The sequence below is a fragment of the Lipomyces oligophaga genome (genome assembly GCF_038497815.1).
Source record: "Lipomyces oligophaga strain CBS 7107 unplaced genomic scaffold V1516scaffold_1, whole genome shotgun sequence".
In the NCBI taxonomy this organism is placed as follows: Eukaryota; Fungi; Ascomycota; class Lipomycetes; order Lipomycetales; family Lipomycetaceae; genus Lipomyces; species [Lipomyces] oligophaga.
In genome coordinates this window covers 458,501-472,264 of record NW_027117785.1, presented here as the reverse complement: position 1 = coordinate 472,264, position 13,764 = coordinate 458,501, and the positions used below count along the sequence as shown (strand labels likewise).

At 46.8% G+C, this 13,764-nt stretch overlaps 4 protein-coding genes across 4 annotated transcripts; 2 read left to right on the top strand and 2 right to left on the bottom strand.

The window, feature by feature from the left end:
* Positions 1–498: 498 nt before the first annotated feature.
* Positions 499–2,139, top strand: V1516DRAFT_618864 (uncharacterized protein; the record flags this gene model as incomplete). The annotated part of the gene is made up of 1 exon (XM_066919430.1): positions 499–2,139. The coding sequence occupies one exon, from the start codon at positions 499–501 to the stop codon at positions 2,137–2,139; it is 1,641 nt and encodes a 546-aa protein (XP_066779621.1).
* Positions 2,140–2,541: 402 nt separating this feature from the next.
* On the top strand, positions 2,542–3,538 carry V1516DRAFT_667628 (Derlin-2). The gene has a single exon (XM_066920880.1). It carries the CDS (start codon positions 2,780–2,782, stop codon positions 3,458–3,460), a length of 681 nt encoding a protein of 226 aa, XP_066779620.1. The 5' UTR covers positions 2,542–2,779; the 3' UTR covers positions 3,461–3,538.
* A 19-nt stretch (positions 3,539–3,557) lies between these two features.
* Positions 3,558–5,852, bottom strand: V1516DRAFT_618213 (uncharacterized protein; the record flags this gene model as incomplete). Its single annotated transcript, XM_066919397.1, has 2 exons — positions 3,558–4,843; positions 4,946–5,852. 2 exons carry the CDS (start codon positions 5,850–5,852, stop codon positions 3,558–3,560), a joined length of 2,193 nt encoding a protein of 730 aa, XP_066779619.1.
* Positions 5,853–7,694: 1,842 nt separating this feature from the next.
* V1516DRAFT_667624 (uncharacterized protein) lies at positions 7,695–13,157 on the bottom strand. Its single transcript, XM_066920879.1, has 3 exons — positions 12,818–13,157; positions 10,455–12,669; positions 7,695–10,391 (listed from the first exon to the last, which is right to left on the bottom strand). The coding sequence occupies exons 1-3, from the start codon at positions 12,995–12,997 to the stop codon at positions 8,029–8,031; spliced, it is 4,758 nt and encodes a 1,585-aa protein (XP_066779618.1). The 5' UTR covers positions 12,998–13,157; the 3' UTR covers positions 7,695–8,028.
* Positions 13,158–13,764: the final 607 nt, after the last annotated feature.

The following is a 13,764-nucleotide window of genomic DNA, read 5'->3' as shown; positions in this document are numbered from 1 at the left end:
TCTAAAACCACAATTCCAGATCTGCCAGGCTTTTTTCCCTTCCTTTCTCTTTCGAATTCCCTTTTTTTGTCAGGGAGTATTTTGATACCAGATTTAGTCGACATTTTTCTCTCATTTCCATAGGTTTATCCTTTTTTATTAGTCGTTCTATCGGATTAGCAGGGTCTGAATTATCCCTCTTTTGTCTTCGGCTCTCTTGTTCCGGGTTTTTACAGCGCGTTGTCCTCGCTCCCTTAATCAGAGCGCGTCCCTGGCCGCCTTTCTCCTCTCTTTTTTTTGCTGTACGCGTTCCCAGTTCGACCATTTCTTCACACCACTCCTGTAACAGCCCCTCTTGAGGTCGTTGTTCAGTACCCCGATCTGCTTGCTTCTCTCAGACTACTCAGTTCGTTTCGCCATTTTTCTATGCTGTCGTCCATCCAATCCTTCTTTTCCTCGATCGCGCCGTCGTCTGCCTCGTCGTCTGCGTCTTCCTCCTCCTCCTCCTCCCGCCGGCCGATGCAACTCGCCGTTAACCCCTCCTCGGTCGCGCTTGCTGCTGATCCATCCAATAACCCATATTTCTCTTCCACCTACGACGCTCGTTCCGGCTCTTCGGCCTTTCTGGCTCCTCCTACTCCCGTATATACTCCTGGCATGCGCTCCATGTCCACGTCATCTCTATCGCCTGGCTCTTCGCGTTCCTCAATGGACCCTATAGGCGCTTCTGGACGCGCCGACCCGGCCGCCAACCATCACACAATTCAGCTCCAGGACTTCCACAATGGTGCCCCTCCCGCGCCGCCAGTCTCATATTCAATGGCGCGTATAGACCGATGGGCTGAGAAAAACTATCCTGAGCTCTATGACCAGCTGAACGAGCCTGCTACCGCAGACGACATTAACGGAGTTGAGCGCGCTTGCGACTGTGTTTTGCCTACTGATGTCCGAGAATATCTTATGATCCATGATGGCCAAGAGCAGGGTGGCAAGCCGTGTGGAATCATTTACGGATCAGCTTTGCTCGATACGGACGAGATCATGGCCGAGTGGGATCTCTGGCGTGCAGTTGGGACTGCAATCAATCAGGATGAGGCTGCTGCCAGTCTCGATCCGCCCATCGTCAATGTTCCTTTGTCAGACGATCCTTCAAGCTCTTCTGTACCTGGACCTTCCTCTTCTTCGTCGTCAGCGCGACCCAATCATCCCCATACTCGGTATGTTAATGATTTCACCACACACCAATCATGTCTTCCACCCCGGTCTGTGCAGCCAGTTTACTCGTGCACTGGCTGGATACCACTAGCGAAAGATTTCTGTGGCAATAATATTGCGGTAGATCTTACTCCTGGGCCTGCGGGTAACTGGGGACAAGTGATTCTGTTTGGCCGCGAATTTGACTGCAAGTATGTTATTGCTCGCTCATGGGGCCACTTTTTGGCTATGCTTGCGGACGATTTCCAAGAGGGTAAATGGTCAGTCGATGAGGACTCGGAAGAACTCTGGTATGTCAATGGAGGCCGGATTCAGGTCTATCTTGACGTTCTTCGGCGGCGGGTCGAACGAGTTTACGCACATCGACAACATCGGCAGCAGCAGCAGCAACAGCAGCAGCAATTACAACAACAGCAACAGTACGCCGCCGCTGCCGGAAGTCAAAGTACTGGAAATATTAGCGAATCTAATAAATCTAAGAGACTAGAACGGCCAGGAGCTAGCCGTAGTACCACATCTGAGTCCGGAATAGTAGGCGCACGATTACCTCGGGCCTCGAAGACAAGCTCACCAGTGCGGAACATCACAGCAGCGGGCTCGACTGCGCCAAGTAAGGAGTTATCTGGGTTATCACTGAACACGAATATTCCGACGGTTGTGCCAGAAGAGCCAGCGTTAATATCGACGAGCAGTGGATCGAGAGGCGAGGCGAAACTGTCTGTGGACGAACGAGATGTCTCAGGGGCCAGCTCGATGTCGTCCTTGACATCAGACTCATCTCAAGGCGAATCTACTACTACGGCTGGAGACGACGATACAACCACTGCAGCGACAGTGACACCGAAGCCAGCGTCATCACCTACGGATGAATCTGTAGTCGACGTTACAATTGCCAGCGAGTCCAAGCCTGCGGAGGTTCCCGTGCCGGTTTCTGAGACTGCCTAAGTGCAACCATCACGCGGTCTAAGACTGAAGGGAATATTTTTATATTATATATTTTTGCATGACCTGGGTACGGATGGTAAATATTAAAGATCGTTATGAAAGCGGACGCGAAAGCGGAATCGTACTTGGGACCACTTTGATGTGTTTTTATGTTTTTTTACTTGTTTCAGTTCTGTGTATTAGTCGTACTACTGTCTCTTTATCGTTTGTGTCGCGATTCTCTCAAGTACAGCTATTCAGACTTTCTTTTGATTTGAATTATGTGTAATCGAGTTATAATTGAAATTTGGGGATTGATTTATTGTGAATAAGACGATATTACTACGCGATTGTGTAATTGAATAGAAATTGCGGCTTACGTCGCTTCCGGTAAGACTGAACTATATCCCAAGCTTACATGTAGCAAAGGACAATTTCTATTGTTTATGCTACAAAATATTTGAAGTTTGCCCAAGCAAGGTACAGCAATTAAAAAAAGCTAAGACGAAATAGATTCCTCATAGATTGGACCTTTTGTTTGAGAATCTTCGGATCCCGAGTTAGATCACTGTTTGCGGTGTTTAAACGAAAGTATACGGGCTCGAATCAAGAAGGTGGAATCAAACCTCGACTCTTAAACGAAATAAGGAAGCTCCGGAAAATGGATGTTGTGATACCATTGGAGACATGGTTTTATTCAGTTCCGCCAGTGACACGCTATTGGATGACGTTGTCAGTTGTTGCGTCGGCATTGGTGCATTGTGAAGTGATTTCGCCCTTCCAGCTATTTTACTCGTACCATTCAGCGATCGTGAAACAGCAGTACTGGCGTTTCCTTACGTCATTCATATACTTTGGTCCATTATCGCTTGACTTTGTGTTCCATATATTTTTTATGTCCCGATACCCCCGTATGCTCGAAGAATCTTTCTATCTCCACAAGACGTCCGAGTTCATTTGGCTACTCCTCTACTCAGCATCCTCACTTATCTTGCTCTCGCCATTTGCATCTCTGCCATTTCTCGGTTCTCCGCTCTCATTCTCCTTGGTCTACATCTGGGCTCGCAGAAATCCGACCGTCAATCTATCTTTCTTAGGCCTCTTTGTTTTCTCCGCACCTTATCTTCCTTGGATATTGTTTATCTTTGCTTACATTATCTCTGGCGATCTCCCGCAAGGCGACCTTTTAGGTATCGCCGTAGGCCACGTATACTTTTTCTTCGAAGACATCTTCCCTAGATTATACGGCTTCAGACCACTAGCTCCGCCTTGGAAATGGTCGTTCTTCGCAAGAAATCAGCAAATCACAGACTCAAACAACATTCATCACCACCAATTGTAAACACATCCTCTTCACAGCACTTGCTATCAATATTATTAATATTATTTTCAAGTTCATTAATCTCTATTCCGACACTACAAAATATCTTAAAAAAATGTTACGCTGAAGAAAGTAATCGCTCCTCATCTGCTTCCGCTCGCACGGCAGGCTCCTGCTCTTGCTCGGTCAACCGCAGCCATCGCCGCGCAATAAAATACGATGTGGTTACAATAAACGCAATCACTCCTACAATACCAAAAAACCAGCCCAATGTGCTCTGACCTTCGCCTGGAACATGTACGTTCATGCCAAACAAACCAGTGATCAAATTCAGCGGAACCAAAATCGTACCGATCAAAGTCACCTTCGACAACATGTTTGTGATCCGATTATTCGCATGAAATGACTGAACTTGCAGCTGCGCAAGATAATTTGCATGAGAACGAGATAGAATCTTCTCATACGCAGATAAATTCTGGTACATTGTCACAATATGATCCTGAATATCACCTAGATAAAGTCCGATCTCGCCCTTCGGTGCAACATCCCACTGCTCATTGCATCTCTTTGCGAACATTTTAATAACATCAGCTTTACCCGACAGCAAACGCATCAGCGTCATCACAGTCTTCCGCGCATCGCCAATACGTCTAAGCATATGTCCAAAATCAGACTCCCGTGCAACAAACACAGAATCCTCAATGCCATCAGCCTCCTTTTCAACCTCATGAATAATCGGCGCAAATCCATCCACAATGTCGTCGATAAGAGCATAGCATATCCAATCCGCTGACACACTCACATAATCTCGAAGCTGTCGAATACGACGTCGAACGTTTGCTGTATGATCGAATCGCGAGAAGTGGAACGACAATATACCATCACGGAAAACAATCACATACATATTCAACGGCTCCAGAAATTCATTGCTCTCTTTCTCGTGCTCAAACGTACGGAAGCAAACGAAGTAGTATGAACGAAAGAGCTCGACCTTCTCTCTAGTCTCTTGCACACGAATATCCTCCGTGGTCAACGGATGGATGCCAAAGGTTTTAGACAACATCTTCATCTCGGCATCCGTCGGATCCATGCAGTCAAGCCACCACGTACCATTACGCTTGTCAAATAGATCAGCAAAGCTTTGATCTGGCGCTGTTAGGAGACATATCTCAGGGGCATGAATAGTCTCCTCATTGTCTGAGCAAAACAAACTGAAACGGTCATCAGCTTCCGCAAACTTCGCAGCTACTCCAGGAGGAAGCATCTTTGACTTCATCATTTCGATGTCGTCTACCATGCTCTTTTCAGAATCCGATGAAGTGTTGCCTCCACTGGCGTTACTAGCACCAGCATTGCTTGAGGTCGTCGTCGAGGCAGCTGGAGCAACCCCTACAGCAGCAGAAACTGCCACCGCGGCCGCCACTGGACCACCAGCAGGACCATTATTAGGCGCGGATGCACGATGAATATCGCCCGCTGCTCCAAGCATTCCAGGGATAAAAGGACGTGTAACATTGCTACTAGGATCAGTGCTGGAAAAGGTCATTCGTCGACCACCAAAATCATTGTCTGCGCGACGAGTCAAAGACGGATACCACTGCTCGAGACGCTGGGCAGCTGCATATTCCTCGATTTCTTGGAAATCAATGCCATTAATCCTCTGGTGCTCGATTGGCATGGGGAAGCAAACATCTTCCTCGGTCTCATAGTCAGAGTTTGCACGAGAAGGGGCTTCAGAGTCACTATCCGAGTCTCGACGCGACGACACCGTAGCTGCATCGTCCTTCTCCTTACTCATACGGCGCTCCTTTGCAATGGCCGCTCTTTTCTCATCAACATGCTGCTCTACAGATCCTCTATGAGGCTGGGTTGGGCTCGGGACCGGGCTAGATTCGGTGAAAGTTGGACGACGAGCATTTGAAATTTGCTCATTATTCGAATGACGACGAGATCTGCGTCCACGAGAAGCATTCACCGGCTCAGACAGATTTGGGCCACCAGCAGACCTCTGGGCCTTAGGAGGAGATGACGGGGTACTGAACTCGACGGACTGAGTAATGACAGGAACAGTGAGAGACGGTTGGCCAGGACGAATCTGAGGCGTATTATTGGAAGTCTTGCGCCGCAAGGAGGGACCAAACGCACGAGTCGAACGATTATCAGCATGCTCCTGCTCGCCTTCGCCATCATAGTCCGAGGGCGGACCATCATAGATGGCCGACTCTGCAGAAAAACTGTCGAGGCGAGGACGGACAAGGTGAACTGATCCAACTGAGGCGGAACGATTGTGCACGCCGCTGTGGACGCTATCGGAGAATGAAGAGCCGCGAACAGGAAGCGAATCGGGCTGGTGGCGGTGATCATAGAGCTCCGTAGAAGCAGCGATGGGGGAATTTGCACGCGAGGCCTCCATTTTTCTAAAATGAAATTAGTCTAAGAAGGCCTTCTTCAGGTTATTAACAAGACAATACATACACAATACAAACACACAAGTAGACAAAAATCTAGCAAGGGAAGATAAAAACGCTAACGGATGTAGAGGAAGCGAATAAAGTCAGAGAGAAAGATCCGGTAGTAACCGGAGAGGAACAGCACTGATTGAGCCAGAGTGAATAAAGAAGACGCCGTAACAGACGAAAAGAGAGCCGTAAGAACAAGAAAAGAAAAATAAAAGGGAACAAAAGAAGAAATCAAAAAGTAGATCAACCGGGCGGAATCAGACTATTTCTTTCTCAAATCTCCCAAACAAGAACGTCGAAAGTTCTACTAAACAACAAATAGGACCAACTTAGTGGAGAAGAAGAAAATTAATTTTCAACCCAGTCAAATAGACGTAATGCTAGGTTGCAAGACGGGCCGATAAAAAATGACGCTGATCCGTAGTCCAAGTGGCGAGACGGAGGAGTTCGCAGACGGGACTGAGAAGAGGAGAAAGGAGGAGGCAGACAGGCGCAGAAAAAACCCTTTCAGGGAGTAGCCCCGCAAGAACAAGGGCCGTACAGGAAGAGAAACGAAGCGAAAGGAACAATACAGTTCCGGAGACACACACGCAAGGACAAGTTACGGCGGTTTCTTTGAAGAGATGTCGCAGAAGCGAAGACGGCGCGATAGAACGAAGAGAACTGCCAGTGTGAAAAAAGTACGCTTGCGGTGGGGACGCGAGAGACGATGCGACGCTCTAGCGATTCGAAGCGATAAATGGGCTAGAAAGAATCAAAAAAAAGGAGATCCGAACGAAACAGACGAGGATCAATAGAAAAATGGAGCTAAAAACTTCAGGAAAAACAGTGTTGTTTATATTCAAAGAAAAGTTTGCAAATTAGTGTTGCGTGATAGAAGGGGAGGAAAGAAAAAATGGGAAGGCGAACCAACTCTATACGCGAACTGGCTCTGCACTTTTTCGTTTCTCTCTGTATGAGGATGGGAGCTGCCACCCGCACCGCCAGCAGCGGCCACACACTCACATGCAACCAGATCCACAGAACAGCGTTCAGGACATAATTTTGCATCTAAACGCGCCATTTTCCGTGCCAGACTTTTATTTTATTAATGTTTATCTGCTTCGGATTTTGTACGCAGAAATATCTCAATTCAGCCAAATCCTAGCCAAATCCCGCCGCCCAACGATACTCCAGGTCAACCTAACTACGGCCGCTCACTTTACTCTCCTACTCAAGCTGTCCACCTACCGCAGTCTCCCACACACTTTTTTAAGGCGCATGCCGTCACCGTCACCGCCGCCGACGCTACTTGCTGCTGCCTTTGCTACCACCTGTGCGCCTCCCGCGGAAACGACGACACGCCAGCGCCCATTTTCCACTACTTCCACCTGGAATTCGCTCCTCTGCCGGCCGCACATCCTATTATGGCCACCCTAACATCGCAATCACGTGGGCAGACTTCCACGACGACCATACGACCCTCGCTTGGGAGTCCAGCTGGGCTGGCTGCGGGCAGCCAACGACCGCCCTCCGGAGCAGACCTGGCACGACCGCTGAGCTGCACACTGGCCGGACTGGCCGGAAATGCTTTTGCAACAAACACAGACAGTCTGTTGACGTCTTGGACTACAAATATAGCAACAGCCCAGGAAGTCGCGTAGTCGCAGCAGCAACAGTAAGCTGTCTATACATCTGTAGTACTGCAGCTCGTGAAGTAAACCAATGGTACACGTTCGATAAACGATTGGCAAACGATTGATAAACGATCGGTAAACTATTGGCAACCTGGTGCTCACCTAATGGCATTATAATAGTAGTCCAACGGTAACATTCTATCTCCAATTCTCTCCTTATATCTATCTATACATATATCTATATATATCCAGAAGCAGCTCTATAAACGCATTGAACCCATCCTGCCTCTCTCTAGACAAGATTGCCCGCATGCCACTACTTCTCTATCTGTGCCTCCGCCGTTCTATGAAAAAAATAAAAACCAACCAGCCTATACAATACCTGCCCACCAGCATATTCTCTATACATCCAAAACAGAGTAAATGTCAGTCCAACATATCATAAACAAAAATAAAATAAAATAAAATATCAAATAACCCGAGATTTGACCAGAAGTCGTCCTTTTGGAACCATTTACTTCTGTTCATAGCCCTCTTCAACAACGTTGTGGTCTCCAACAATTCGTAAAAACACTTGTTCCAGACTAGCCTGTGATACAGCATAGTACACAACTCCGATTTCCTGCTTGTCGGCCTCAATGGCCTGGAAAATCTCAGACACTTGCAGTTTCTTCTCGCCCAAGCTGGACGTTGTTCGGACAGCTACCTTCACCTGACCGTGGTACATTTTGTCTTCCACACGGACAGCATGGCCAGCAAAACGCGTCTGGGCCCACTTCACAATACGCATCATCTCTTCATCAGTAGCACGCATACCACTAGCACAGACAAAGTGAAGATAGTACGCATCACCAAATCTCTCGCGTAATCGATCGCTGGTACCAACCGCAAGAAGGTTCTTGGCCAAAATACCTGCTCTCGAACATAGAGCATCAGCTTCCTCCATAGAGTGGGTTGTAAGGATGATACTACGACCACCAGACACATTGGCAAGCGTACGCCACATGACTCGCTTGCTTGCTGCGTCCATACCACTCGAAGGCTCATCAAGAAGCAAAACTGAAGGATTGGCCATCAACGCAATACCCAAAGACAACTTTCTTCGGTTGCCTCCAGACAAACGTCCCGCCATCCGTGTTTTGAATCGCGTCAAACCAACAGCTCGCACAAGCGCCTGAACATTGTGCTCCACATCAGCGCCCTTGAGACCACGAAGTCGCGCGTAGAATGTAAGCGTCTCCAACACATTCATCTGATCAATCGCATCAAACTGGGGACACACACCAAGATGAGTTCGGGCGTACGCACGATTCTCATTCACAGATATTCCCTCCACAATAATATCACCTGCAGAAGGAATGATCTCTCCGCGGATCATGTTGAAAGTGGTCGACTTTCCAGCTCCGTTGGGTCCAAGTAACGCAAAACATTCACCCCGCTTGACTCCAAATGAAACGTCTTCAACTGCAACGAAATTACCGAATCTCTTCGACATGTGTACAACTCTCAGTCCGTCAGATCCATCATCGGGACTTTCTACCCTACGGATTTCTTCAACTAAATCCCCATCTAGCATAAGTGCTTTCTGCTCAGCATCTTCAACACGGAACTTGCGCGTGAATCTCAGTCGGAACCGACCAGAATCCCACCAGACCAGAACCCCAAAGTAGACAATCGACTGCATCACAAGATACAAAATCGGACCGCCAAATGCTCGGATATTGCCAAAGTAACTCCAAACCATCTCTCCATCACACATTTCAGTAAACAGATTCAGCGACAAAAATAGCGCCTTGATCAAATTCGGCATAGGACATACAGCCGCAAGTGCAAAATGAACATGAACAAGGATTCGGTCGGTCTCCAGAGCAGGCGCAAAAGTATTAACTGCTAAATAAGCAATTAAATACACTAAAAAGTAGATACACTGGAATGCGGCGGTCAAAGCGAAGGCAGCCAATTGAGTAGCTGCAATCAGCGAAATCATGAAAGCAAATAAAACTGAAGCTAGACCATAGAGAAACATAACAATGAAAAGATATCCCAGGCCATACCAGTATGGATTTGCTGCAGCGAAGATGATGACACAAACAATTGACGAGATCAATACAAACGAAGTATCAAACAACGTGTAGGCAGCCCACAAAGGAACAACGCGCAGACCGTTGGAATAGTGCAAGGGACGAACGAGCTGAAGTCGTTCCATAGTAGGATACAGAGCGGCAAAGGCAGGATATGCACCCATAGCAAGGCAGAAATAGATAATGAACTGTAGCGTATCACCCATGGACGAAATCCAAGGGAACTGGAACGGAGAGTAGTTTGTAACGATCAAAGCATTTCCCTGACCTCGGACATTGTCAAGAGCATTCATCATAAGAGGTCCAGTGATTATACCGGGACCATTAACTTTGAACGCAATTGTAGGAGGATCAACAAACACACCACCAGGATTAACAGTAGAATAATTCTCAGCAATCACATATTTGAAATCATCGATCGTGCTCACAAGAGTGACATTGTTGGCAAGGATATCGGAATAATTAGCTCCCTGGCCAACAACATCGGCGTACGTTCCATTATAACCATCAGTAGCAGCAAGATAAGGACCAAGAATTTCAAGAGCGCCTTCAGAATCAACAGGAGAAGGTCCAGCAACAACATGGAGCGTCTGCTGGGTGAAATTTTGGGTCGAAACATCTCTGAAAACTTGTTCCAAAACATTATCTTCAGGTGCGCAGGAACCTCCCATATAGCTACGAACAAAAATCATGGTAATACCACCGACAATAATTGGCAGAAATAAAATTCCAAGTATTGGAAGAGGATGGCGACGAGCCACAACCATTCGCTTCCAAATCATAGTCCAGATTTGACCTACATCCCATTTTGTTAGTAGCTTATCAATGATAACTTGTTACACCTCTACTGATTTCTCACCTCTCATTCCAACAATCTGCCCCGCCTTGAGATCTAGAGCCTTTTGATTTCCCGACAGAAGTCCTGACTTTTCATCTGTTGCGCCATACGATTTCTCGGTCAAACTGTTCAAACTTTGATTTTCATCAAATTCGTAATCGTTCTCATCCAGCAGTTCCTGAATCTCAGAGTCGGAATCAGCAACTAACTTCAAAAATACATCTTCGAGTTGAGGCCCAGAAACTCGGAGTTCCTTATGCCCAGCATTCTCCAGACGAGAAACAACCTCAGTGACCTGAGCTCCAGTCGAAGCCTCATATACTTGTTCACGACCACTTCCAGGAGTGATCGAAAAGACACGATAGCCATTACCAAAACCCTCTTTAAGTTCGACAGGAGATCCAGTAGCCTTCAAAACACCACGAGCAAGAATTGCAATATGATCAGCAAGCAAATCAGCTTCATCCAAGAAATGAGTAGTTAAAACAAGAGAGCGTTCACCTCGCGAATCAAGCAAGATATCCCAAATATGTCTACGCGACAAAGGATCCAATCCCGAAGAAACCTCGTCAATACAACAAACTTTAGAACCACCGACAAACATGACAGCCAGCTGAAGCTTACGCTTCTGACCACCGGAGAGATTCTTGGAGAGGAACTTGCGCTTAGGAACCAAGTCGCATTTAGCAACCAATGCCTTAATTTCAGATTCGAGTACAGATGCCGGCGTACCTTTAACACGGCCCCAAACTCGAATATGCTCTTCAACATCCAGCTCATCCCAGAGAACATTTTTCTGAGGACAGATTCCAAGAGAGGTAGTAGTACCAAACTCAATTGTACCTTCAGTTGGATGCTGAATACCAGCGATCATTTCGAGAGTGGTTGTCTTGCCAGATCCATTAGCACCAAGCAAGCAGGAAATCTCGCCATTACGGAATTTAACGTTCAAATCATCTACTGCAACGACGGGAGGAAGACGCTTGGAGCGTGAAAACAAGCCCCCAAATGTGAAAGGGTGATAGATCTTTGAAACATGGCTGATAGAAAGAGCAGTATCTGGATCAGGCGACGCAGCATTGGTTCTAGCATGAGTACCATACAACACACGTTCCAGTGCCATTCCCAAGCCAAAGTACAATGGAATCTGAACAATCGCTCCAAGCCAGAAAACACCAGGGATAAGAAATCCAGTTGGAGGTGCGGAACCCAGACTAAGAGGCATGACTGCACGTTCGAAACGAGCGTTAGTCTGCATATAATAAACATAGTTCATGGGAGGAAATATGAAACCAAGCGCATAAGCAGTTGCACTATCCTCTGGATGCATAGTCGACTGAACAGTGGTCATGATCGCTAGCAAAACACAAATACCAGTGGAAATGATACCCGCAAGCTGGGCCTGTCTAAATGGCTGCGCAAGAAGCTGAGACCACGCAACATTTGCCAAGCCATTGAGGACGTGAAAAAAGACAATGGTGAACAAGTTTGTGTTGTAGAACATAGTACGTCCAACTGCAATACCCACGATGATCCAGCCGGGAAGGTAAAGAGCGGAGAACGACAGAAAAAAGGAGAGATGGCGAGCGAGTTTAAAGCAGCCCATGGATTCAAGCAAAGTCGACAAACCAGCCTCTCGTTCAAGAGCCACGACACCACAAAGATGATAAGTAATACCAATGATAGCGATGAACATAGCAGGTGACATGTATTTGATGAGAACAGACATGTAGCGAACACGAATATCCTGTTCATGCTCTTCCTGAGAACGAGAAGTATAAGCAATGACATCAGGAGCGTCATCAGTTTGATCAAGATCCAGAATGGCAGCATCCACAGCCCACTGGACAGGAAGTAGATAACGTTCGACATCACTGGTATGATCATCTACTTTGACACGGAACAGACCAGCGTCAGCACGAAGGGTATAATTATAGTAACCTAAGTCTGGATCAAAGGTATTCCATTGAACTGCGCCGATACAGTTAGACGAACCACGGAGATTCTGCTTGCAAATAGTGAGAAGTTCAATTTCATCTTCGATCTCATAAACCTGTTCGGGAGGAATGCCGTAGGTAACTTTCATCATAAACTCGCGGAGTTCCGGCGTGACGGTTCCGTTTTCTACCAGATACACGAAATCGCGGTCACCGATCGCCTCAGCAAGAGGCCTGACAGGAGCGGGATCAGCGACACCAAAGGTAGCTGCAGGGACGAATAGATTACGTGCATATCCCTAAATACGTGAAGTTAGTACGACTCAAACTGCAAACAAACATCGAATCGTCGCGTGACGGTTCAAGCAGAAACCCAGTTGCGGTAAGCCGAAAATAGCAAGTGGCAGAACAGAACTCTCGGGGTTTCAGTTAAAAATAAAAACATACCAAGATCCACATAAACGCGATAGGGAAAATGAATGATCGGAAGATGATCCAGAACCAGGCACGCTTAAAGGTAATGAACGACTTGCCGGTGAGAGCAGCAGTCTGCCGCCATACAGGCGACTTTGGCGGCTCCTGCGTGGTACTACTGTCGACCAGCTCGGTATATCCACTTTCGACCATTGCAAGACAGACGAACGAACGTACGACAAGCAAAAAACAAAAGACGAATATCGATCAGAACGCAAAAGAAATGTCTTTTCTCTTCTTGCAGTCTGCTTGAGCGTGAACAAAAACCACTTATGTTCTTTGATTGGGCGGGATGAAAAGAAAAGAGATAAGATGGGTTGGAATCTGCAGACACGATGTCGCTGGGAGAGAAGAGGGGGTTTGAACAGTTCTAGGTCGAACTGATGAGATCTGACAATGCGACAGCCACTGCCAATCAGTTCTGCAGATTGATCGAAATTCGCAATCAGATATGCAGAATTGTTGATAGCTATGCCTTAAGAGTTTAATTTTTTTTCTGTTGTTTAACAACTACTCTCTACAGTACTAGTTTGCCCTCACAGACTACTAACTGATAGCGATAACTGAACACGTTATTCTTTGCTACTACACCACTGTACCCATCTATACCTGTACCGCCGCCTCTCTTTCTCGCTGTCCCGTCCAAATCACGAAACCAGCTCATTAACCATCTATAGTCAAGCAAATGCTATCAAACGTCCTTTACTACATGCTCTCACCCTAACTGGTAATTACGCTCATTAATACCCATTCTTTCTCGTTCCCCCCTAGCCGGCTATCGTGGATCTGTCAGATAACACAGGTTCGCCGCACACTAGTCCAGATCAGGGCATTCATGTCCCTTGTCTTAAATCAGTAATTTTGTTGATCCCTAATTGGGATAAATCAGCATTCGTCCAATATAGAGTATTCACCGTCTT